Raw genomic sequence first — 24,025 nt, 5'->3', positions numbered from 1 at the left:
CAAGTAATCGTAATCGCAATCGATTACATTCGAAAAAATCCCTAAGTAATCGTAATCGTAATCGACTACTTCCAATATTTAATCGATTTCTTTGTGAAAGAACGATTACTTTTTATTTGTACAAGAACTGTGACATAAACCAGTGGTTCTCAACCTTTTTCACCTCGCGGACCAGTAAAATTTTAAAAAATGTCTGGCGGACCGGTGCTCTTCGAAAATTGAAATGAAGCCAAAATGTAAAGTATGCAACCGTTTTGTGCAATTATATGGAGCTAGAGAGTGACATTTAAAGGGTTTTGATCGTAATTAATTATCTTCATGATAGCATCCATCTGATTTTATGGTAGTCAGTCTGCTGACTCGAGGTCAAATTGCCTTATCCAGATAAACATGCTACCGCCGAGAGTCGTTTACAGTTTTTCGCGCCGAAGGCCGTGGGTTTAACCGACCACGCCAAGTCGAACCAAGTTGAACCAAGCACCAAGTCGAACCAAGCACGTTGCCGTGCTACCTTGCTCATTGCCCACGTTCATCAGACGCATACGATACTCTGGCAACTACGAATACAATGTGTGCCGCAGGTAAACACCTTGCAGCAACTATACCGGCCATCCGGAAATCCGGGCCGCAAAACCACTTCGTTAGACCACCCCTAAAAACGTTGGTCTTGGTCCCCCACAGGTAGATAAGCCAAACTTCCGGTTTTCACCCCCAGACCCTACAGTTCGGTGGATGTTTTCACCTGTACTTGTGAGCACATATATTCAACTCGGTGCAAGCAGAGAGTTTATGTAGCTTAATCGCGGCACTATACCGAATATCATCGATGATTCATGACTGAGTCGGTTTTCTCGCTGCCGAATTTTTGGCACACCCTTCGGAGTTCCATGTTAGCATATACTTCATTAGGGGTTGGTACGTCGTGGCGCGGTAATGGCTGACGCCGAAATGCCTATTTCAATAAATCATGGGTATATCTCGGAGAAGGGCACCTAATAAGCAAGACATTTAGTGATGCTAAATCGCGCAAAGCGCGAAAATAAATTGAAAATGCTGGAAAAAGTTTCAGAAAAATACGCTATGATTTCTGTTCATTTGCCAAATGATTTTGGGCACTTTTCAAGCTCGAACCCTCTCCAATTGAGCGGTTTAGGGTACCCTTTGGGTGTCTCAGTTACGGTCCTACACAAAATGAATGAATCGAAAACGAATGATTGCGCAAACTGCGCTGTTTAGCGATGAGTCAGCTCGTACCTGTTCTGTACTTGCCGCTCGTCAAATAACGCGTCTTGAACTTTAAGTCAAATCGAACAGGTTTCAAGCCCTAATGTTACCTCACGATCTTCTGAATTATTTTAGAATTTGATGTTTTATTTATTCTATCAATGGACAAGCCTTCAACATTACATATTGAAATTGAAGTATAAAATTGTAATATACCTCGCGGACCGGCAGGAATGTCGTCGCGGACCGGCACCGGTCCGCGGACCGGCGGTTGAGAACCACTGACATAAACTGAACACTCGTGAACAAGGAAGAGATATTATACCAGTTATTGAGAGCGTAAACGTCTGATTTTCAAAAGCCACTGGTCATTATTACGTCAGAGGTAGCCTATTAGCTTTGCTCATCTTTGCGTAAGAAGTGTCCACACATAGTAAATAGATGTTCGATGTACATTAGTGTGATTGTAAGAAAACCCACCGTGCTGTATATCGGGTTATCAATACATTTCAGACAATACTACCTCGCAACAGGATAATTAATCACCTCTCAGCCTAAGTTAAAATAGCAACTTTTGTATTGATGTTTGGTTCGGCTTAGTTAAACTATAGAATATAATAGTTCTAATTCTATAGTTAAAATGCAGTTTCACCGTGCTGCTTGGCGAGCAGTAGGCCTATATGGTACGAACGTACACCAGACAAAGGTTTGAAATTTTTTACTCGTCAAATAAGACATTACGGTTTCCACAACGAAGCATTAAAATCAACAGCTGCTGATATATATCATAACCGAGCCGTTGTTTTGCCGTTTCGTAATGGAAGCTTGCATTACATTATCTGCATCAAGTTGAAGGCAGAATTTTATGTTCACTTTCTCGTATTCTCATATTATTCTACTCAAAACGGGCGCCAATCGCTATAGCCATCGGATTATATACCATGTTAGCGTGGGTTTAGCTAGAATCAGGATTAAAAAAGCAAAAGTTTCCCCACCAAAACATTGGTCTTGGGCCCCCATAGAGTAGTCAATTTTGAAGTTGAATTGAATTGAATTTAATCAATAATATTGGTAATTGCATTGTATTGCGTTTTTAATCCTATCTCAGCGCTCGATGGCCAGATTTACCTGAAGAGCAGGGGACGCGTAATTCATAATTATAACATCTGGTATCCTGGAATAATTACTTTATTGTATGTTGTTAATTCGTGACCCCCGGTCTGTTATATAGCCAAAAGATATTGATTGTAGGGGACCGAACATAGCAGAATAAAAGAAAATCTTACGTGAGACGCACACACAAATTGTCATGTCTAATGCTCTGTGGGTGCCCGGGTGGAATTTGCATCGTGGGCTCAGATTGAAAGGAATAGACTGTTAGTCACGCCCACCCAGCGCGGCTATTGACAATGGACACATTATCTAAGTTTCGGCCAATGTCTTTCTTTCGTAGCACACTTCGTGGAGTCTCATGTTAGCCGAAACTGCACATGTCTTTTGATGTGTCGAGGAGCGGTATTGACTGGCACCTAAATACCTATTACTATGAATTTTACAAGCCTTATTTCTTGAGGCGGAGACATATGCATTTTGAAATCAAGCTATCTAGAGATATTTAAATCGCAAAGCTCAAAGAGAATTTCCAAGTTAATGAAATGTATCGATAATACTCTTATAATTTATGTTGGTTTACGAAATACTTTTGAGTACCCTCCAACCACGCTCCCCACCCTATTAGGAAATTTGGGGTGCGGCAGTTATGGACCTGGCAAAAATGAAAAACGTTGTGTGCGATAAACCGTCTATAAAATGGGCAATGGGTACATTATGACGTAACAAGGAAATGTCCCATCTTTTGTAAAGGCAGTTGTTATATTATTAGGCCTTTTCAGCGCAGTCCATGTTTTGTCTTTCAACATAACTACTACGATGCAAAATGAATGTAATCGTGAGTAATCGTGATTACTTTTCCAATGTAATCGTAATCGTAATCGACTACTTCCTGATTTTGCTGTAATCGTAATCGTAATCGTAATCACGTGATTCAGAAGTAATCGTAATCGCAATCGATTACATTCATGAAGTAATCACCCCATGTCTGTCTGCGATATCTGAGTATATCCACAATAGTGATATCTGCGATATCTGCGATACCTGCGATATCTGCGATATCTGAGTATATCCACGGGGCCATCTGCCGCTGAGAAGATCGCCAAATTAGGACATTGATTGCAGCAAGCTCGGCGTTCGTTGCTGGCCTGATTTTTCGAGTCTTCAACAAGCCTGTAGTTCCGCTAGCAGAATCACGTATTATAGGCTCTGTGGACATTATACCATCGCTGGCCTGCATGATCGCATCTGCATTGGCTTGGTGCTCACGATATTATCGCTGGCCTACACAGTCGCATCTGCAATAGGCATGGTACGAACGATATCATCGCTGGCGTAACCTTCGAGTCTCAGGCCTGGCGTGCGTTAGCTCCTATCTCTTGGTGGCTTGGAGACAATATGCCGCTAAGACTATTATGATCAGCGATTGTGATTAATGAGTGACATCGCGAAACTGAATGACATCGAATGTTCGCATTTCGCAAACGTGTTCCTGCGTGCAGGCGTAATTGATTTACGCTGATACTAAATTCGAGAAAAATCGAAACCCCTTCGTTTTATTTAAAACATCCCCTTATTTTTTCGGTTGGCTACGGGCCTGATAATGTGAATTTCCCATGGGGGAATTAAAGCGAGCTATCATGTCGGCCTCAATTCCAGTATCAGCTGCTCGTCCTTCCAGTACTGGACGGACACCTAAACAGAAGAACGGGCAATAAGGAAGCGCTGCTTACTATATAGCCCAATTTGTGGAAGCAGAAAGTTCATTTAATATGCGTGGACTCTTTGTTACAAAACTCCGGCCCCTGCTTAAGGATGCCACTATTCATGCAGTGTGCTTTATAAGGAGGGAGTTGCAGAAGCAGTGAGCGTTAAATTTGTGTGATTTCTCTCGTATTCGCTCATACTGCGCGTGTACGCATAGATCTACAATAATACTGTGTCTTGTGTAATGATTTTGCGATCCATTTTTCATGCAGACCTCGTGAAACCGATTATCTCACTTAGCAGTCATTATCCGGTTAACCGGTTAGCCAAATTCCAAATATACGGATATATCCGTTACCCGGATAGTAAAAATTATTGATATCCGAACTAACCCTAGTCTCTATGTTAGCTTTTCAAAAAACCTCAGTGAATACTATACGACATATATGTCATACAAATTTTTGATTTACCGTGAAGCTGGTCAACAGAATTTTACCTAATTTTATAATGGAGAAAAACATTAATAAACATTTTACCAGTAATAAAAGATACTAAACCGGTGCCGATGAAAATCGAAATTATGAAGTTATTAGTTATGTTTTGGGTAAGATAAGGCCATGAGGTAAAAGTATAGGTAATATGTCGATATTTCAAGTCAAGAAAAAAAAATTGAAAATATTGATATTTTTTCTAAATTTTGAATTGCTAGTCCCCTTAATTACAAATATTGGAGATAGATAGTCATTTCAGAACGACATGGTTTAGATTTCGAGCCCTACCACTCCTGCGTACGCCACTGCCACATACGACTATTGCTCAGGCCTAATTAATTGATACCCATTACTAGGGATGGTGTGAACCTCTGAAAGGTTCAGGTTCGTGTGAACGCGAACCTTTATGAAAGGTTCTGTGTGAACGCGAACCTCATGACGTCACGTGACGTCATGTGACAATATGACGTCACGTGACAATATGACGTCGCGTGACGTCATATTGTTAATTCCAACCCAACATTTCAGTGAATTGAGAGCCTATATTAATGTTCAGTAGTACACGATACCTAGCGACGACTCGGGCACCTTAATGCCACAATGCTGAAGTACGTATTGGCGTGTAAAACGTCGCCAAATGTATCAACTGGGGCAATCAAATGACATAATAATCCCATAAAATCAATATCTTCCGTTGCTTCGCCAACCATTTCGATGAAGACTTGCAGGGGTGTCTCTGTCTATACTTGCTACCGATATTAACCCATTAACAATAACTTGTACAGCAACAAGCCAACACCCCAATCGCACGGATTTGGTTTTTATGATGCAATAAACATATGAAATCAAGATTGACACCGTACGCCTGCTTGATTTTTTTTACATCAGACAACAATATCATTTCCATTGATTGGTTGAATAAGCATCATTAGCTGACTACGTATATGTAGTGTATTTCGCTCTTGATGTTGTTTGATGATGATTGCGGGTCAAGCTCACAACTTAGAGTCATAAATATTCTCAAACGGAAAGGTGGATATTTCGAGCAAACTTTTCAAACGAATCAAGTGAATCTTTCAGATTGTCAAGGTGCATGCTCGTTTAATGTTGATTTTTTATGCTGCCAGCGCTATGCATAGAGTGGCCCGCAGTTGAAATATAACAAATTTCCACCAAAGGTGTTATAATGTAGTGAAAATTGTAATAAATGAAAAAGGTTCACAGTGCAGAACCTACCAAGGTTCGTTTGTGAACGTGAACCTCTAAATTACTGAGGTTCACACACAGAACGCGAACCTCACGTTCACACCATCCCTACCCATTACCCAATGATGGCCAAAACGGGCAAATCATATGCGTGTGTCTTTGACCTCCAGGAAACCCTTGGTATTCCATGAAACACCTGTTTCGAATCACTGTACTGAAAGCAACGATTTGAAGGTTTTCGACCTACAGCTCACCACACCCGACAAAAAAACATCGAACCGATGTAAAAAAACGAGCAATCTTTATTCTTTCTCCACATTATTGCAGGAGTCAAAATAACAACGAAATAATATCACGTAAAACCTGTACAGTACGACGCCGCGCGCCGTGCTTCAACGAAATATTGCCATCTCCAACGCAACTTCCTCGTTCAGTTCTGCTGCGGGCGTATCTGCATAAATGGGAATCATTTAGGCTACGCCAATATCGGATCAGCTTAGCGCCGTCAATGGGTTGCATTTCTTGATAATTCATGGCGAAGTTATTTTGAGGTGTTATGTACTTGTCGATGTCCAAATGCGAGCAACTCTACATCAAACCTAACGAGATCATTGACAAGATTTGGTATTATAGAGCACGCATCTGTCTTTGCCGTTTCCGTCCTTGTGCGACAGCACGGACAATAATATATTCTCTAGCATTTGCTTTCTATGGTGTGGGCCAGTGCGGATAAGTAATTAAAGTTATTTTAAACCTATATGCTTGTCGCATGAAATGATAAACTCGCCGACTCAGCGTATTTGTACCGGCCTAGATTGGATATTTCCAATATCAACAGTAGGGCTCTTCAAAAATGACTTTTTTTCTCAAATCGTACTGGCTACTTGATAAAATTGTTAGGTTACCTAATTTAAGCCTACACACAAAATTTGGTTCAATTCCAGCCAGTAACCGCTTTGCTACAGGAGAAGAAAGTTTCTATTTATTATATAAAAATAAATATTAAAAAATTTGAAAATTTTCTGTTCACCCCATGAAAGTGTTAGGCTGTCTATAGAAACGATGCTCACCAAATTTGGTTCAATTCCAACCAGTGGAAGCGGAGTTATTGCCTTCGAAAAATTTTGATTTGAATAAAATAGTATTTACGGTGACCGATTCTTTGTTTATTTATTATAGTTGTGCTCACCGTAAATACTATTTTATTCGAATCCAAATTTTTCGAAGGCAATAACTCCGCTTCCACTGGTTGGAATTGAACCAAATTTGGTGAGCATCGCTTCTATAGACAGCCTAACACTTTCATGGGGTGAACAGAAAATTTTCAAATTTTTTATTATTTATTTTTATATAATAAATAGAAACTTTCTTCTCCTGTAGCAAATCGGTTACTGGCCGGAATTGAACCAAATTTTGTGTGTAGGCTTAAATTAGGTAACCTAACAATTTTATCAAGTAGCCAGTACGATTTGAGAAAAAAAGTCATTTTTGAAGAGCCCTAATCAACAGCCCGTAAAAAAACTACCGATTTCATCGAGAACAGGCGAAAACACGCTACCACCCACAATACCTGAGGTGCGAGGCCGTCCCCTGCAGCAGTAGTGTAATTCAACGGCTGCCTCTGCGGCGGCACAGGCTGAAACGAACCTCCTTGAGCCATCAGCATTCCACCGGGCCCCAGCATGTTCGAAGAAACTGCGAACACAACAGACTGTAATTCCGCGGTCGTCAAACCCAACGCATTCAAATCAACTAGAATACTAGATAATTCTAGACCAGGGGTTCTCAACCTGGGGGGCGCGCCCCCCTTGGGGGGCGCGGGAAGCTCTCAGGGGGGGCGCGAGAAATTGACGAAGTCGATATAGGGGGGGCGCGAGAAATTGACAAAGTCAGTATATATTGTACGTGTCTGAACATGTGTTTCACATCCATTATGAGAAGACGATTAATGAAGATGAAATTTATTCCATATTCAAGTAAGCTTGCAACTCTAGCAACCGCGCTCAACGGAGTATAGTCTGATTTCAACTTCATTTGAGCAAATTTTTGAAATTTTTCGGAGATATAGAGAGCAATTCGCACGTGTAAGTCATTCATTGCTTCATAGCTTTGACAGTAGCCTAAAGCTTGTCGCGCTGGGCAGCTGTTCTTAGTAGCTTGCGAACTGCACTGCCTAAGACAGACTTAGATGTAACATAGGTGTCCCGGTGTCGGCCTCAATTAGGCTATAAATCAACACCATTTAATTAATTTCCAAAACTGATCAAATTTAGCCTGGCAGGACAGAACGACGCCTTGCTCTCTGTACTCACTACCAACATCAGGATTAGTCTCAGGGTGACCTACCTCGAAATTAATTAATGGATGTCTTGTTCTATGTTTTTTTTGTTATTTTCAAACAAGTTTTGAGAAATTTTTCAGCAATGTAAAAGACTCAACAACTGGAATGCAGATTCAAAATTGGCGTAAGATATACCTTATGTATACTATTAGATTAGGGGTGGGCAGCCTGCGGCCGTAGAAGGGAATTTGAGCGGCCGTCGACGCCTAATTCAATTAGTATGTGTTGGCGGCCGTAGACATGGAAATTGCAATTACGAATTCACTCCCGCATTTTCGAGAGATTTTAATTAATCTTGAAATTTTCTTCACCCTCCGCACAATTCAACAATAATTCATTTTTCGATTTTAATGCAGTAGCGACCTTCTTAATCTGAGCCGGAATGGGAATTGTCAAGAAATAACAATTCGTTCGCGGCCCTGAAAATTTTTCGCGCTTCGCGCGACAATACGCACCTCCCGGCAACTATTCATAACATTGCCACTCGCTATTTCGGTGCGCACAATGAGCCATTGTGAAAAGTAGAATAGTCTGGAGTTCACCCGAATGGATATGGACAGTTTACCATAGGAATTTTGCGTCCAGATCGTTCATTGCGGCTATGCCCTGGAATGCAGCCTCTCGCTACATAAGCAATCGAAATGTGGCCATGATTATCAAAAACGTTGCCCACCTCTGTATTAGATGATGTGCTCTTTTTGACATGACGATAAATGAAAGGTGGTTCAGGGGGGGCGCGAATCTTTTGACCATCTCCAAGGGGGGCGCGTGTCAAAAAAGGTTGAGAACCACTGTTCTAGACTAATTAGAGCGAAATCTCTTGCACGTCGGGCTAATTACAGCGGAATGCCGGCAATCTAATTCTAATCTAATTCGTGAAATGTGTCTATGTTCAAATTTAAATTATAATCTAATTTCCGGTTTTCCGCAAGTTGTTACAGAACTGTATCGCGCGAAACCAGCCAAGCCTGGCGTACAGACATGTGCCATTGTCAGGCTTATGAGAACGAACTCCAATTCGGTACGAACCAAACTTAATTTTGTGATATTTCTTTTTCAGTCCGAGTTTTAATTCTATTTGTAAGTTTTTGCAAATTCAGTTCAGTCATTCCAATTCTAAGAGATTTTGTAATTTCTGAAAACTTTCCAGTTGCTCAACTATGATTCGATTAAAATCACTCACCGAGGTAGACGCCGGGCTGGTGCGCGCCCGCGTACGAAGCCCCGGCCGACGGGTCCGCGTGCATGATCGGCGCCGGCATATAGTGATATCCGGTGTTGCCCGGATGTATGAAGGGCGCGGGCTTGATCGCAGACTTGCCGGACTGCGGCAGCTGTTGCAGGGCGGCGTAGTTGATGTGACGCGTCACGTATTCGCCGTTCGCGTTTTTGGTGACTTCGTAAAAGGAAGACTTCTCCCAGGCGCCGACGCGTTGGCGCTTAGGCTTCGGCTGGTAAGTCCAATCTGCGAAACGTATGATGGATTGAGAAAATCTTCCTTTGTTACCCATACAAATCAGTAACATACTTTACTAAGATGCATTTGAGTGAATATAATGCACATATTAGCGAAGTATTGACAGTATTAGCGCGATAATATAGGGCCACCTACCAGGCCGACAGACTTGGACAACGAACGTCGAACATTTTAGGTTTTGCCAAATTGGATTAGAATTAAAATTATGAGAATGGCAAACGTCTGCACAGCAAGCTTGTCTCGTTCGCACTACATACTGTTCCCATGTAGAATTTTCAGCAGAAATTAGATTAGAATTAGAGCATAAACCATTTCACATATTACATTACCGCCTACCGGAATTTCGTTCAATTAAACAACTAGAATTATTATCTAATTATCTATGTCTGCAGGTCGGGAGCATCTTACTACGGAAGTGTTTACACTCAAAACATTAAATTAAGTAACGAAAGTAAAAAAAGTAACGCGAACAGTTGCTGTTCTCACAGAGTACAATATTAAAGGCAGAGAGCGGTGAAGGGTGACTGAAAAGTGTTTAAAAAGAAAGACAGATGAAAGGTCAGAATCGAAAAGTGTGACATCGGGCGTTAGGCCGAGGTGGATGTAGGGTTGGTCATCGTGTTATGATCACCACTGCGTGTGTATCGCATTGTGTGTCTGGAACGAATGGATAGCCTAAAACAGAATCCGCTTATTATTATAAAAGCGGGCAGAATATGGGATCAGGTAAATACTGCACGGAGCCGGCTTACCGGGATGGTCCTTTCTGTGCTGGCTCTTGATCTTCTCCGCCTCGTCGAAGTACGGCTGCTTCTGTTCCAGCGTCATAGTGCGCCATTTATCGCCGAGCATGACGCTAATGTCCGCGTTCGTGATGCCTGCGAAAGTCGATTGTAGGAATGAAAGATTAGCCTTTGCTTGTACAACAGATTTACGTGCAGGAAATCAGGCAGATTGCCCACATCAAAGTAAAGGTACAAGCAGATTCTACCGATACCGGACCACGATCTAACATAGCGACTTCACCAACCGAAGCATGTCACTTCATTTTCGTGTCTTGTCCCGCTACTTTTCATTCAGTGCGAGCCATTCCACGACAAATGCATGCATCTCAAATGTAATATTGGAAACTACATTCCTTGCTCTCTTTCTGACAAAGATATTTATAAGTAGTTCTATTGAAGTTTCTGGAAGGCGAAGTCCACCCGATTGCGATTGTTCGATATCATTTGAAAGAAATGCGAATTTGCTATTTGCTAAGGCCTCTATTACTGCCAAGTATCGCTAAATTGCACCATCAGAATTCGCCGAAGCTTGTATAAAGTCGCAGTAAAATACACACTTAAATTATCGGAAACAAGTTTTTGGCTATAATTTTTAAACATTTTCGATCAACATTTGCACCGTAGTGACGTACGCACAAAGTATACCATGAGCTTTCTACTACGAAACCGTGTAGAAAATACTTTCCGAACTACTGAATCAATTTCAAATTTCATGTTTGATATCTCTTTGAAAAAGCAAAGGAATAATTTCTTACATTTTGTAATTCAGATATAAAATTCTGGTATATTCGGCGGACCGGTAGTAGGAAACATGCCCCAGACCGGCACCGAGCCGCGGACTGGCGGTTGCGAACCAATTCTAAGCCAAAAGTTTTGAAAAGATGAAATTATTGATAATAACTGAACTGAGGTATACAAGTCAGCGTGATTATTTCGGGCCTAGGCTTGAAGGGTTAGCGCGAAGTTACCAAGTTATCTACCCGGGAATAGCCTTTAAATTCTCGCGTGCTAGACTATTCGTACCCGGGTGATTTTTGGCCAGTTCGGGGCGATGCTGCTTCGCCCACACCATGAACGCGTTCATCGGCCTTTTGATCTTCGGTTCTTTTTTCTTTTTCTGCTTCTTAGCCTTCAGCTTCTTCTCGCCAGTCCCGTTCGAGGCCTCGTCAGGCTCATTTTCCTCGCCCAGCATCTCCTCCTCGCCTTCGATCAGGATAGGATGCCGAGACGGGTCGTAGGAACGTATCTCCTGAATGCGGAGAACATATCTTACGGATACAGAACTTGGACGACTACATAATTCTAGTCAAATAATTGAAGTACTTTTGAGCGAATGCAACTCCAATCTTATTCCTAGGTTTCGTGAAAATGCTACAGGAGAATTAGTGCGAAACGATATAAGCTTGGTGTGCAGACATTTGTCAATATTAGGCTCATGAGAATAAACGCTAATGTGATATGAACTATAACTAAATTTTCATTATAATTAGGAATGTAATTCAATTTCCAATTTGAAAAACGGAAAATTTTCTAGCTGTTCAGTCTGCAACTCTAATACAATATATATGAAAGGGTAAAGAAATTAGCCACAGTACCATGGGTCGGACTAGCATGTTCTGATCGATACACCGCAAGTATCCCATTCCCCCGTTGGCGTTCTGGAAGTTTTGCCTGCAAGACAAATCGCGTTACGAGCGACAGCGCCATATACAACTATGGCGTCATAATTTGAAAACAGGAAGTTGCTAGCGAGTAGCGACGCGAGGTCGGCAATCAACACATCGCTACCAATCTCCTATTGGCGCGAAACGGAAATTGTTCTGCGTGGAATCCCGCGTCGGTTAATTCCTAATTGAATTGCAAGGTGTGAAATAGACGAAAATGACTTGATGGTTTTGATAGTCGTAACGCAACATGAAGATAGGTTATCCCAAAGAACCGCGAGCTTAGGGTGGCAATGAATGTGATATATAAGATTTGTGATACGCGGACATATATTCATGTGACACATGAGCAATTGAGCATGTGCGTTAAAGTTCGGGTTAGCGTCACGCTTAATTTTGAAGTAATAAAGTCACACGCTCAATTAATTGTCCTTATTGATTGTGTCGCATACTCAAATTAGAGGCATCGATTATATTTCTGTTAACAAAATCAAGGTAACCCTAACGATACTCACTCGTTAGGATGTTGTCTTGTAGTTTGCACGAACTGTCTGTTTTTATAATAAGCATCCTGCGGAGGCATGAAAGCGCTTCCTTCAACGGAGACATAAGGATCTAACATTCAAAGCAATCATTTCACGTAAACGCAAATGTACAGTGCAATTCACGGTTATACCTTCGGAGCCTAAAACCCGAGCTGACATGCATTGGTCTTGCGGCCACATGAACGACGAACCCGATACAGATGCTATTTCGCCCTGCAAAATGAGATTGTCGTAATAGAATCTTGCAATGCGCGGGCATAGAAGTCATGTTTGGTAAAATTAAATACGAGAAATGTATATGTCAACGAACAGAATCGGGCCGTGAAATCCTCTATTACAAATGTCGCGACACTAATTACAATCTCGCCGCGTAATTAGCATACAAGCGTCAATGTCAATGTCGCGTGAGGTCGCCGGAAATTGCAAAAATTGCTTTTGCGAGGCTATAGGCCAGACTTTCCCGCCTTGTGCCGATGACAGACATTATGGAATTGCAAAATGCAGCGTCAGGGGGCTTGAACATGAACACCGTCTTCGCAAGCTGCAATTGAACCTACTATTGAAAGGGATTTCTCAACCAATGTACCACTTCGACCAATTGTCTAGATTTGTGGAGCGCACATAAACAATAGGCGAAAAAAACTCGAGTAAAGTAACTAAAACCAGTCAAACAGTTATATTCAAATATATACTTGAAATATTCCTTCAGTTTCACAAGCATCATCAAGACCTTTGATTTACCAAATTATAGTGACAATGAGGTGTTTTGGTATCAAGTGCAAAGTCTGTTAATTATCATTTGTGAGCCGATGGTATGGTTATTGCAGTAGTTTTATCGCGTGATGGGTAGTTACCTGTTGCTGGGTCATTTTACCATTGCTTTCCGTGTACAAAGGTTGGAAACCGCAATTTTCCAATTGCACAAAATTCTTTGCTTCGAAACCTTTCGAGCCTAAAGAGTTACAATAGGCGGATTACCTATTATTGAAAAGAAACTTTCAACTTACCCTCATCGGTACACGGTTTCTTTGAACTATCCAATTGTGCTAAGTTGAAGCTGCAATACAATCTAACAGTTATACTGGCTAATGCAATTAGTAACAAATTCTGCCCTTATTCGATCTATACATAAATACAAAACACTTGCCTAGTAGCTAATATATCCGTTGTCGCCGTCGAAGCCTCTCCTATAATCAGAAATTGTCACAAACTCGTTATCTCTCACTAAATATGCGATTGTAGCCTTGACAGTACCTGAACACTCGGCCTGAGTTCTCTTGGCAGGCCTGCGCACTGACGTTCTAGGCATCTAGATAAAATGGTCAATGCATGTGATCATAAACTCTCTGAAATTTCTAAATAGCTTGCACAAAATAGCCTGCTATATTTCACTCACCGCGGATCGTACTTTGGGTAAACACTTCTTGCGCATTTTAATGTTAAACTTGATAAATCAATTTTTTGCTAAAAACGTCGTCTTAATTGAATCGATAAACAAAATCTACGTGACTTGGAAACACGTGTAAACCTGCTTTCTGCAATGAACTTAAACTTGGCTCACTAGTTCCTTATATTGACGTGTTTGTACTGTCACAATGGAGCCGAGTTCAATAGAAAATGGGGTCAACTTACGCTCTTTCCTTCACCGGAGGCGGTTGATTCGTGGTGAGGAAATTCTCCAGCAGACGATGTCTGGGCGTTTTCAAGAGGTGCTGGAAAACAAGGTCGACGCGGTTTATATATATATATTAGTGATAAATTCAAATATTTAATTCGTCATAAGCGGCAAATATCGGAGTTCTCATCGGCGCGGGCAAGCTGCCAGGAGACACCCGATAAGCGTGCGTTCTGATACTAACATGTGAATATTTACCTTGCTGTTAACGCAATACTCTTTCGAATCTTCGATATGTAGCACAGTTTAACAAACGAGGCTACTATAAGTTATAACCAGGCTCGACACTGCGCATCGAGACGAGTATCTTCTTTATTATGACGTCAGAATGATCTAGACATCTCATTTTCACGTCTTGTCAATTTGCAGGTTCGCTCGAGTTCAATCAGCAATGAGACTACTCGGCCATGTTTTGGGTATGGTCATGGTCACACAGAATCAGAATCTCTATAGGGGTTGAGTGTCACCCAGACATTGTAGCATGAAATCCGCATTTTTCCCGTGTCTGGATTGGTGATTTAAATAGTGCGTATAGTGATTCGGGTTTTTATGTATAGAGTCGACAGACAACTGCTACCTACGATCACCTGATGTATAATTGTGATTGCGAATATAATTCCATATCGGTATTATTCCAATTAAATGTGTTTCTACCGTAATATGCAACCAACATTTGCAATATATTCTGAAGGCCGTTGGTATTCTGCGTTTACTTGGCGGCAGTCGACATTATACGATAGATCTATGGAATGGATTGTGTTGGGCTCTTGTAGCTTACTAAAGAAAAGCCGGTTATATTATCAAGCTACAGAAATTTTTGCAGCAAAGAATAAATTCGACCTTACGCTCTAGTTGAAGATTTTTTTACGAGAGTGCAACGAAGTCGTAATCAAAAGCGGAGGGATATCAAATTTACGGAACGTAAAGGAGAGTTTCACATAGCATGAAAGTGAAATGAATACAACTTCTACGGATATTATCGGCCTGCTGTAAATGACCATTGTAGTCGACGAACACCATCAATACCACAAACAACATCAACAACCACACTCTATTTGTGGAAAATTGAAGCATTGTAACCTCAATTACAGCCCGCCTTCATAGATTTACTCAGGCTATCATACCCATTTGATCACACAGTGATAGCTATACGATCAATCAGGCTATCAGCTCTACGATCAATCAGGCTATCAGCTCTGATTTGTGAAATATTCAAAAGACGACGCGTGTAACCACTGTGGCGAGTTGGCAATGAATGGCGTCATACTGCAGAGACGAAAATTCGGAGTGGGCATTCACACATTCCGTTCCCGGGCTAGGCCATTGGTCATATGCACTTTGGGCATCGTATAGTTGAGGTTGTGAATATTTATAGTGGTTTTCAGCCTGCGGGTCGTTTGCCTTTTTTCTAGGGTCGCCGCGGAGGTGCTAACCAATGTTCCCTATAATTTTTCACGAGTCTTCGCGCACTCACCAACTCACTGCGCGGTCCCCTGGACAACAGTGCGCACTGCGCAGCTTAGAGGGAACATAGGTGCTAACCGTATTTTTGGTCATCAGCTTCCTGTGATGATCCTGTGTGGCGAGATAGCGTAGTGATATGATCCACGACTGCAGTGCAACACCAATGGGTTGTGTGCTCGAGTCCGACTGAGGTCGACTCCGGAATTTTTACCGAAGTGTTGGAGGTTTATCTAGGCTCCTCCTCTCCATCTAATCCGCGCAAACGGTGTCTTAAAAAGCCTAGAAGTGGGCCGTACTACAAGTCGGCAGATACGTAATCAAAATAAAGACAATCGGCCTGGTATAAATGACCAATCATTGTAGTCGACAAACACCATGAATAGCACAAAGCTTCCTGAATAGGCCGGGACTAGGTCTGGGCGAAAGTGCAGACCTCTATTAATGTAATCAGGGTTGATGGCGGGCCACTTTCAAATGGGAAATTCGATCGCGACCAATAGAGGTTGGGAACCACTGCTCTATAAAGATTCATCATAAGTTTTGACTGTGTTCCAGCTAATGACAATTCTTAAGGTTAATTACTGATTTAACCCAGAGTAGGCTCAGCCTGAATATCGGCGCTGAGATTGAACACTACAAACATGTGGAGCGCCATGGGCAGATCTAATACATCGCTCTTCTGACTAATAATGGAGAATCGGCACCAAGCACTGCCTGGTTTGGACAGCAGAGCAGACTCATCGACTCTGTTGCCGAAATTAAAAACTTGTTCACTTATGCGGAAATATTGCTGTATGCCCTATGCTAGAGTTTAAATTTCATCAGCGATCAACCAGAAACCAACTTGAAAACGCAAGAATGGAAGGCAATGCATTTTCTGTTCGATTGAACATGGTGAATCTATTTCTGGTAAGTTCCCATACCATGAAATATATTTTGATGTATAGGCCTACGGCTACTACTATACCTGCTTGACAAATTATTTCCTCTTCGTGGTCGACGATTTTGTGGAAAGTAATTTGTTTACGAATTATATCACCATAATTTTAACTTGGCTATGAGGCTATCTCAGTATAAAGTCAATTAATTTCCAGTTAATCAACGTCGTAATTTTTTAAATAATTTGCAATGCCTTCATCTCAATTACATGCATTTCTCAGTGTTAAACACGTGCAAAAAGCATCACCACTCACCATCCCTTCAGGGATGTTCTGTTCAGTTTATGTCTGGAATGACTGCAATTCGTCAATCCTTGGTCATGGTGAAGTAACGAAATTTGCCACCACGCCCATTTTAGAAAATGGTGGAAATTTGAATTCGAAATTGGGCCGCTGTTACTGGTTGGATTTAATAAAATTTGCTGTGCAGCTATTTTTTGGCAACCTGCTGTGTCAGTGAAATTTGGAAAAGCAGTTTATTTTTTCGAACGTCCCAAATGCTCACGTCAAGTAGCGCTAAAATATATGTAACTTAATCAGTTAATTCCAACTAGTAAATTAAAAAGTACCAGGCGTACACGCCACGTTAGCAATTCAATCCCAGTTCAGACATTTTAAAAATACATGCTACCAGTACAGTACTTCATCAAACGGAATGTGGATGATTGTATATTTCAACAGCCATATTGTAATGAAACTGCTGTAATAAAATATTGAGACTAATTTCTCGGTGCAATTGTTTTGCTAAAATTTCGAGATGCGGCACAGTTGTGTCTATTAGATTTCTTTAATATTCCTCAAAATCCGTTTCAGACCGAAAATATAATCGAATCTACTTACTCCAACGAAGCAAAAGCACGGAATTTGCGAATTTTCGACAAGATATACGCGTATTTCGCAGCTTTCACTTACCATGCTTCTTTGCTCTTGTACCGGCCCCAGTAGACTCCATGCTCGGTGGTACAGCGGTCTCTTTTGTTCCAAATAATTGGTGGAATTGTCCTCCTTGTTCGAAGGATAATGACATCAATCGAAGACAAGATCTTACTGCGGCGTCCACGTGATCATCCAGGTCATTATCGTCTAATAATGGTAATTGATTGTCAACAAAAGTGTCAACCATTGTCCAATGAGAGTCCGTAAAAGTTCGTAACTTCAGTGAAGATACATGATCTACATCTACTTAGATATAGCGCACTCACCATCTTTGCGAGAAATATACCGACTCAACGATTCTTTTTTCTTATATGTTCTTCTACTCAAGTTCATACAGGTGTTTCGTTAAACTTTTTAGGTTTGACCTTTCGTAACCTTGTGTCCTTTTGACCACACGCTGCTAATATAGCTCGATCAGTTGTTCGACATACTGTGTGATATTCGATAGACATGCTGTACTCGTAGCGTGGAACTTGAATTCTGGAAAAGGGTTTTGATGACTTTTGTCGGATTCGAATTAATTGTTTATCGGTCGATACTATACGTACTTGTGTTGGTGAAATCCAAAGATGAACGAATGTCAAAAACAACAGCAGCTTGGAAAAGTTGCGTAACTCAACATGCGCGTATAACTGTAGATCGACTGTTCATAATATCCCAGTAACGGATTTACCGTGCGCTAATATCAATTCGGTGAACACGGAGTGGAGATCCACATTTTACCAACCTAATATATTGCTTGTATGAGGAAATTTAGCTACAAAATGAGCACGAGATGCATGAAACCAATGTATCATAGTCGTTTACAGCAGCTGTAAACAACTATGAATGTATGCAACATTATGTAGCGCAACTATAGAGATTGTGCAATGTGCAACTATAGATTTATCTGTAGTGCAACTCACTATAGTCAGTATATTACGTAGGTTAGTTATCTATAGTGCAACTCACTATAGTCAGTACTCAGTATAGAGTATATTTAAATGCAACACTCACCGCAATTCGTATTGGCTATACGAACACCCAAAGTAGGCATAATGCAAGTCAGTATTTCGTTTTCAGCATTGAATTTTTTCGCCGACTGTGCGCAGCTGATTGCAGTGTGGAACTATTACGCTATCACAATTCAATCATCGATACTGAACTGTGAATGAACCCCACGTCGAGAATTTATAATGGTGTAGGTCAAATATGCAGGCCTACACTAACCAGTAGGGATGGTCTGAACGTTAGGTTCACATTCGCGTTCTGTGTGTGAATGTGAACCTCGGAAATTTATGCATGGCGCTGGCAGCATAAAAAATCAACACTAAGCGAACATGCACCTTGACAATCTCAAAAATTTTAATAGCTTTGTTACAAAAGTTTGCTCGAAATATCCAGCTTTCCATTTGTCAATATTCAGTGACTCTCTGCTTTGAGCTTGACCCGCAATTACACAACATCAAGAGTGACATACAATACATGCAGGATTGCAGGTAGTCAGCGAACGATGCTTATTCAACCAACCAACCAATCATATGAAATTGATATCGTGTTCTGATGTAAAAAATCTAGCAGGCGGGGTAAATCTTGATTTCATATGTTTATTGTATCATGAAAACCAAATACGTGAGATTGCGGTGTTGGCTACTGCCATATAACTTGTTTAAGGGTATAATATCCGTAGCAAGTACCGAAACCCGTTGGACACTCTGCTCAATATCAACGTATCGTGCTCACTGCTTAGTGCTCTGACGTTGAATCCATTGTCCGGTCTGGCCTAGACCGCTGAGGCGTAGCCCATAAGCATATATTCCCTTGCAAGTCCTCGTCGCATTTGTTGGCAAAGCAACGGAAGATATTGATTTTATGAGATTATTATATCATTTGATTGTCCCAGCTGATACAGTGGCGGTGTTTAAAAGGTGAATGTGTACTTCAGCATTACGGCATTATGTGGCCCGAGTCGTCGCCAGGTAGCGTGTCTCTACAGTACATTGATATAGGCCATCAATTCACTGAAATGTAGGGTTGGAGTTATGACGTCACGTGACGTCAGGAGGTTCACGTTCGCGTTCACACAGAACATTTCAAAAAGTTCGCGTTCACGCCCACACGAAGCTGAACCTTTCGGAGATTCACACCATCCCTACCAACTGACACTAGTAAGTTGTAGAACTCCTTGGCTTTAACTGTTGTGTGATACGATAATGGTCTAAACGTGTGATGGAACCTGAGTGATGCTCAGCTCATAGGTACAGGTACACATGCATGAGCCTAAATCTTGTTCACCGCACCCAAATTGCCAGTTCGCCATCATTTCTCTCAACTCAAAACTCAAGCCACGTGATGATTATCGAGTGCTCTGTTACACATGGACGTTGCTGAATTGTATCACCATTATCGAATCGAATCTATTTCATATCGTCCCGCTGGCAAACGATAGCCTCTGTACCAGTGTTGGGATGACTCGAGTCATTTTCCAAAAATGACTTGACTTGACGTTTCAGAAATGTGGATTGACTCGTGACTACGAGCAAAATTTACGAGTCAATTTCAAGCCATCCAGTAATCGGAGTCGCTGGATCTTGGATATGTTCGCGATACGCTAGTGTGGCCTGTGATTATGCGTTTTAATCTGCCTCCACATTGCTATATCACGCATAACTTGACCGCAAACGAATTGATCAGAGATTACAGCTCATGTTGTCGCAAACTGGTATAGTAATAACAAGGTATCGCTGTTGAGTATGTTCTATTGAGTGATAGGGCCATTTAAAGTCATTAAAGTCATATTTTTTCTATGCATCAGTAAGTCGTAAAATCAATTTTAACGCAAAAATCGCTTCCATATGGGGTATATTAAAAAAGTTATGAAGTCATACAAAGTCATATTTTGCTTGTTAGATCATAAATCAGCTTTTCAAGTTATATAGTCATATTTTTGAGTTATAAAGTCATATCGTTGTATACTTTAAATAAAAAGTACTAATTTAAGCCGTGAAGCAATTAGGCACCAAGAAACTAAAGTAGTTACTCGCAGGGGAAATCTGGTTGAGCACTGCTCAATATTTTGCCGAGAGACTTCCACAAGTGAAAGAAATAGTCAATGCATAGGAAGGTGAAGGAGTTATTGTAAAGAGTGGCAAAAATTCAGTCAACGATCCAAACTTGACCAGTCAGTAAACAGGAATATGCCTCCACTATACCAATATTTCAAACTTAATACTCAAAATGGAAAGTTGTACATACACCATCAAAGAGGCCCATGCTGATCTAAATGCCCTTGATTCCGAAAAAGATCCGCTTGAGCTCAAAAATTACATTAAGAAGCGCGGTTGGGCAAAAACGATGTGAAACAAATTATGGAGCTACAAAGACAACACATTTCACCAGCGCTTTATGCAAAACTGCAGAAATGTTAACCCACATCAGTGTCTGCGGAGCGTCATTTTCCTTACTAAAATCATTTACGTCCAAATCGCAACTTCAAAGACTCTAACACTCCACACTACACGAAACAAAGTCATATTTTCTAAAAAGCTAAAGTTATATTATTGATTTTTTAAGGTCATATAAAGATGCCCTTAGTGATGAGTGCTCATTTTAACCAATCTTGCTATATGACTTTAATCGAGCGAATATATTTTGTACGTTCATATTACTCGTCAACAATTGTAGCAATCTAGAGTTGTACCTCACGGATGCGTTGATGGGTATGGCATTGCATCATATCAATCTCTATCAACTTTCTTAGGTTGCGTTTTTTATCCTCCATTGTGTCTGGCAATCATAGATTGCGGCTGTACGTTTACAGTCACGTAGTGTAGTAGTTTGACGTATGCTTGAGCGATACATCGTCTTTTTGAATGAGTATTTAGCTCAGCATTCGTTCTTCGATTCAGAATAATTGGCTACTCAATCTATATTTCCAATAACTAGTAAAATGCAACGACTGGGAATTACCATCGAAAATCGGTTGGCTTGACTTGAGTCGAGTCAAATTGTGCAATGGCTTGGTCGTGATATATATCAGCAACTGTTGGTTTTATTACTTTTTTGTGGAAACCATAACGTTTCACATGACGAGTACAAAATTTAAAATATCTGTCTGGTGTACTTTCGCACATACATATAGGCCTACTGCTCGCCAAGCAACAACGGTCCAACTGCGTTTTAACTGAGCATAACCAAACATCAATACACGAGTTACTATTTGCAACTAGGCAGAGTGGCGATTATTATCCTGCGGCGAGGTAGTGGCGTCCAGAGTGTATTTATAACCTGATATACAGCACCGCGAGTGTTCTTACAATTGCATTACAATTAGAGTTGGATTATCCGGATAACGGTTAACCGGTTAACCGCAGGTGTTTTTAGTATCCGATATCCGGATATAAATCTGCCGGTTAACCGGCTAAAATAGTATCGTTAATAATGTGCCTTAAACTTTTAGGAAGCTTCAATAAGTCGTATTGTCAGTGTTTCGCGCGGCCAATTAGTGAGAAGCGTGTCGCCAATTAGCGGGATACGTCAATGAACTGTGTAACGCGACGCAATCTCCCGCTGAGAAGATCGCCAAATTAGATCATTGATTGCTGCGAACTCGGCTATCGTTGCTGGCCTGGTTTTTCGAGTCTTCAACAAGCCTATAGTTCCGCTAGCAGAATCAGAACTGCAATAGGCTCTGTGGACATTACACCATCACTGGCCTACATAATCGCATCTGCATTGGCTTGGTGCTCACGATATTATCGCTGGCCTGCGCAATCGCATCTGCAATAGGCATGGTACGAACGATATCATCGCTGGCGTAACCATAGTCTCGGGCCTGGCATGCGTTGGCTCCTATCTCTTGGTGGCTTGGAGACAATATGCCGCTGAGATTATTATGATCAGCGATTGTGATTAATGAGTGACATTGCGAAACTGAATGACATCGAATGTTCGCATTCCGGAAACATGTTCGTGCGTGCAAGCGTAATTGATTTTCGCTGATACTAAATTCGAAAAGAAATCGAAACCACGTCGTTTTATTTAAAACACCCCCCTTATTTTTCGGCTGGCTACGGGCCTGATCATGTGAATTTCTTTTGGAGGAATTAGAGCGAGCTATCATGTCGGCCTCAATTCCGGTATCAGCTACTCGTCCTTCCAGTACTGGACACCTAAACAGAAGAATGGGCAAAAAGGAAGCGCTTCTTACTATCCTCAGCCTTTTGCTTAGCCTACTATAATTCAGCCCATTTTATGCAAGCCGAAAGAGCATTTAATACGTGTGGACTTTTTGTTACAAAACTCCGGTCCCGGCTACAGGATGCCACTATTGATGCGGTGTGCTTTGTAATGAGGGAGCTGCAATTACACTGTGTAATGATTTTGCGATCCATTTTTCATGCAGACCTCGCGAAATCGATTATCTCACTTAGGATTCACTATCCGGTTAACCGGTTAGCTAAATTCCAAATATACGGATATATCCGTTATCCGGATAGTGAAAATTATTGATATCCGAACTAACCCTAATTACAATGTACAATGTGCGTACATCGAGTATCTATTTACTAAGTGTGGAGTGGATACTTCTTACGCAATGACGAGCCAAGCCACTATACTTTTGACGTATAATGAGCAGTGGAGTTTGCAAATCAGACGTTGATGCTAACAATAAACCTGGTATAATATCTCCTTCACCAATGTTCAGTTTATGTCATAGTCCTCGCACAAATAAAAAGTAATCGTTATTTCACAAATAAATCGATTAGATGTGTGAAGTAGTCGATTACGAATACTTCGGATTTTTTCCAATGTAATCGATTACGATTGCTAATCGCGATTACCCCATGAGGACAAAATCTCAAAAAAGAGGACAAAAGGGCGTCCTCCGAGGACACTTTCAAAAAAGTCAAAAAGAGGACAAATCCTCTTAAAAGAGGACGTATGGTAACCCTATTCTACACTTCCTATCTTACATTGTATCGCAGTCTTGTGGAGTATTGAAATGATGAAAATCGTAGCAATAAATTGAATTGATAGTTTATGTTTCACAATGAGCAGACAATGGGTCGTCTACAACGGTAGGCCTATTATAGGAGGTGTGTCGTCTGATAACCTGCTAGAGTTGTAACCTGAGTCCCACGTAATGTGTGGCTGGCTAGACTTAGCTAGTGGATAGTAAGGCGCACGTTCCTGCGTTAAGTCCTTGATCTGACAACTTCAACGTAGATGCAACGACAGTATTGCCTCAGATATATTGATCGGATATGCATGGAATATACAGTAGGATATCGCATATGAGTCTAGCTTGTAATTCAGATGCACGTGCTCATAAATGGTAAGTTACGTGGTACGAGACAGAGATGAGCGGATTTGAAATTTCTATGTCCTAATCAAATCCAAATCCGAACCTTCAAATCCAAATCCAAATCCTAATCCATAACTTTTTCTTATTCAAGTCCATGTTCAATCCTAATCCGATTC

The 24,025-nt window shown here is 41.1% G+C and overlaps 1 protein-coding gene across 3 annotated transcripts; it reads right to left on the bottom strand.

Moving 5' to 3' along the window:
• Positions 1–6,022: 6,022 nt before the first annotated feature.
• LOC145454780 (uncharacterized) lies at positions 6,023–17,765 on the bottom strand. 3 transcript variants are annotated; one of them, XM_080332760.1, is made up of 14 exons: positions 17,540–17,765; positions 14,183–14,262; positions 13,805–13,859; positions 13,698–13,737; positions 13,558–13,607; positions 13,405–13,502; positions 12,682–12,763; positions 12,521–12,620; positions 11,937–12,012; positions 11,365–11,590; positions 10,309–10,434; positions 9,263–9,544; positions 7,309–7,433; positions 6,023–6,189 (listed from the first exon to the last, which is right to left on the bottom strand). In XM_080332760.1, the coding sequence occupies exons 1-14, from the start codon at positions 17,748–17,750 to the stop codon at positions 6,169–6,171; spliced, it is 1,572 nt and encodes a 523-aa protein (XP_080188886.1). In that variant the 5' UTR covers positions 17,751–17,765; the 3' UTR covers positions 6,023–6,168. The 3 variants fall into 3 exon arrangements, with proteins under 3 accessions (XP_080188886.1, XP_080188887.1, XP_080188888.1); XM_080332761.1 differs by having other exon boundaries at positions 13,405–13,493; XM_080332762.1 differs by lacking the exon at positions 17,540–17,765 and adding an exon at positions 14,424–14,555.
• Positions 17,766–24,025: the final 6,260 nt, after the last annotated feature.

The sequence above is a fragment of the Botryllus schlosseri genome, chromosome 13 (genome assembly GCF_051294905.1).
Source record: "Botryllus schlosseri isolate E-star chromosome 13, Bs_hap1, whole genome shotgun sequence".
Classification (NCBI taxonomy): Eukaryota; Metazoa; Chordata; class Ascidiacea; order Stolidobranchia; family Styelidae; genus Botryllus; species Botryllus schlosseri.
The sequence above is the reverse complement of the archived record's forward strand: the minus strand, read 5'-3'. Positions and strand labels throughout refer to the sequence as shown.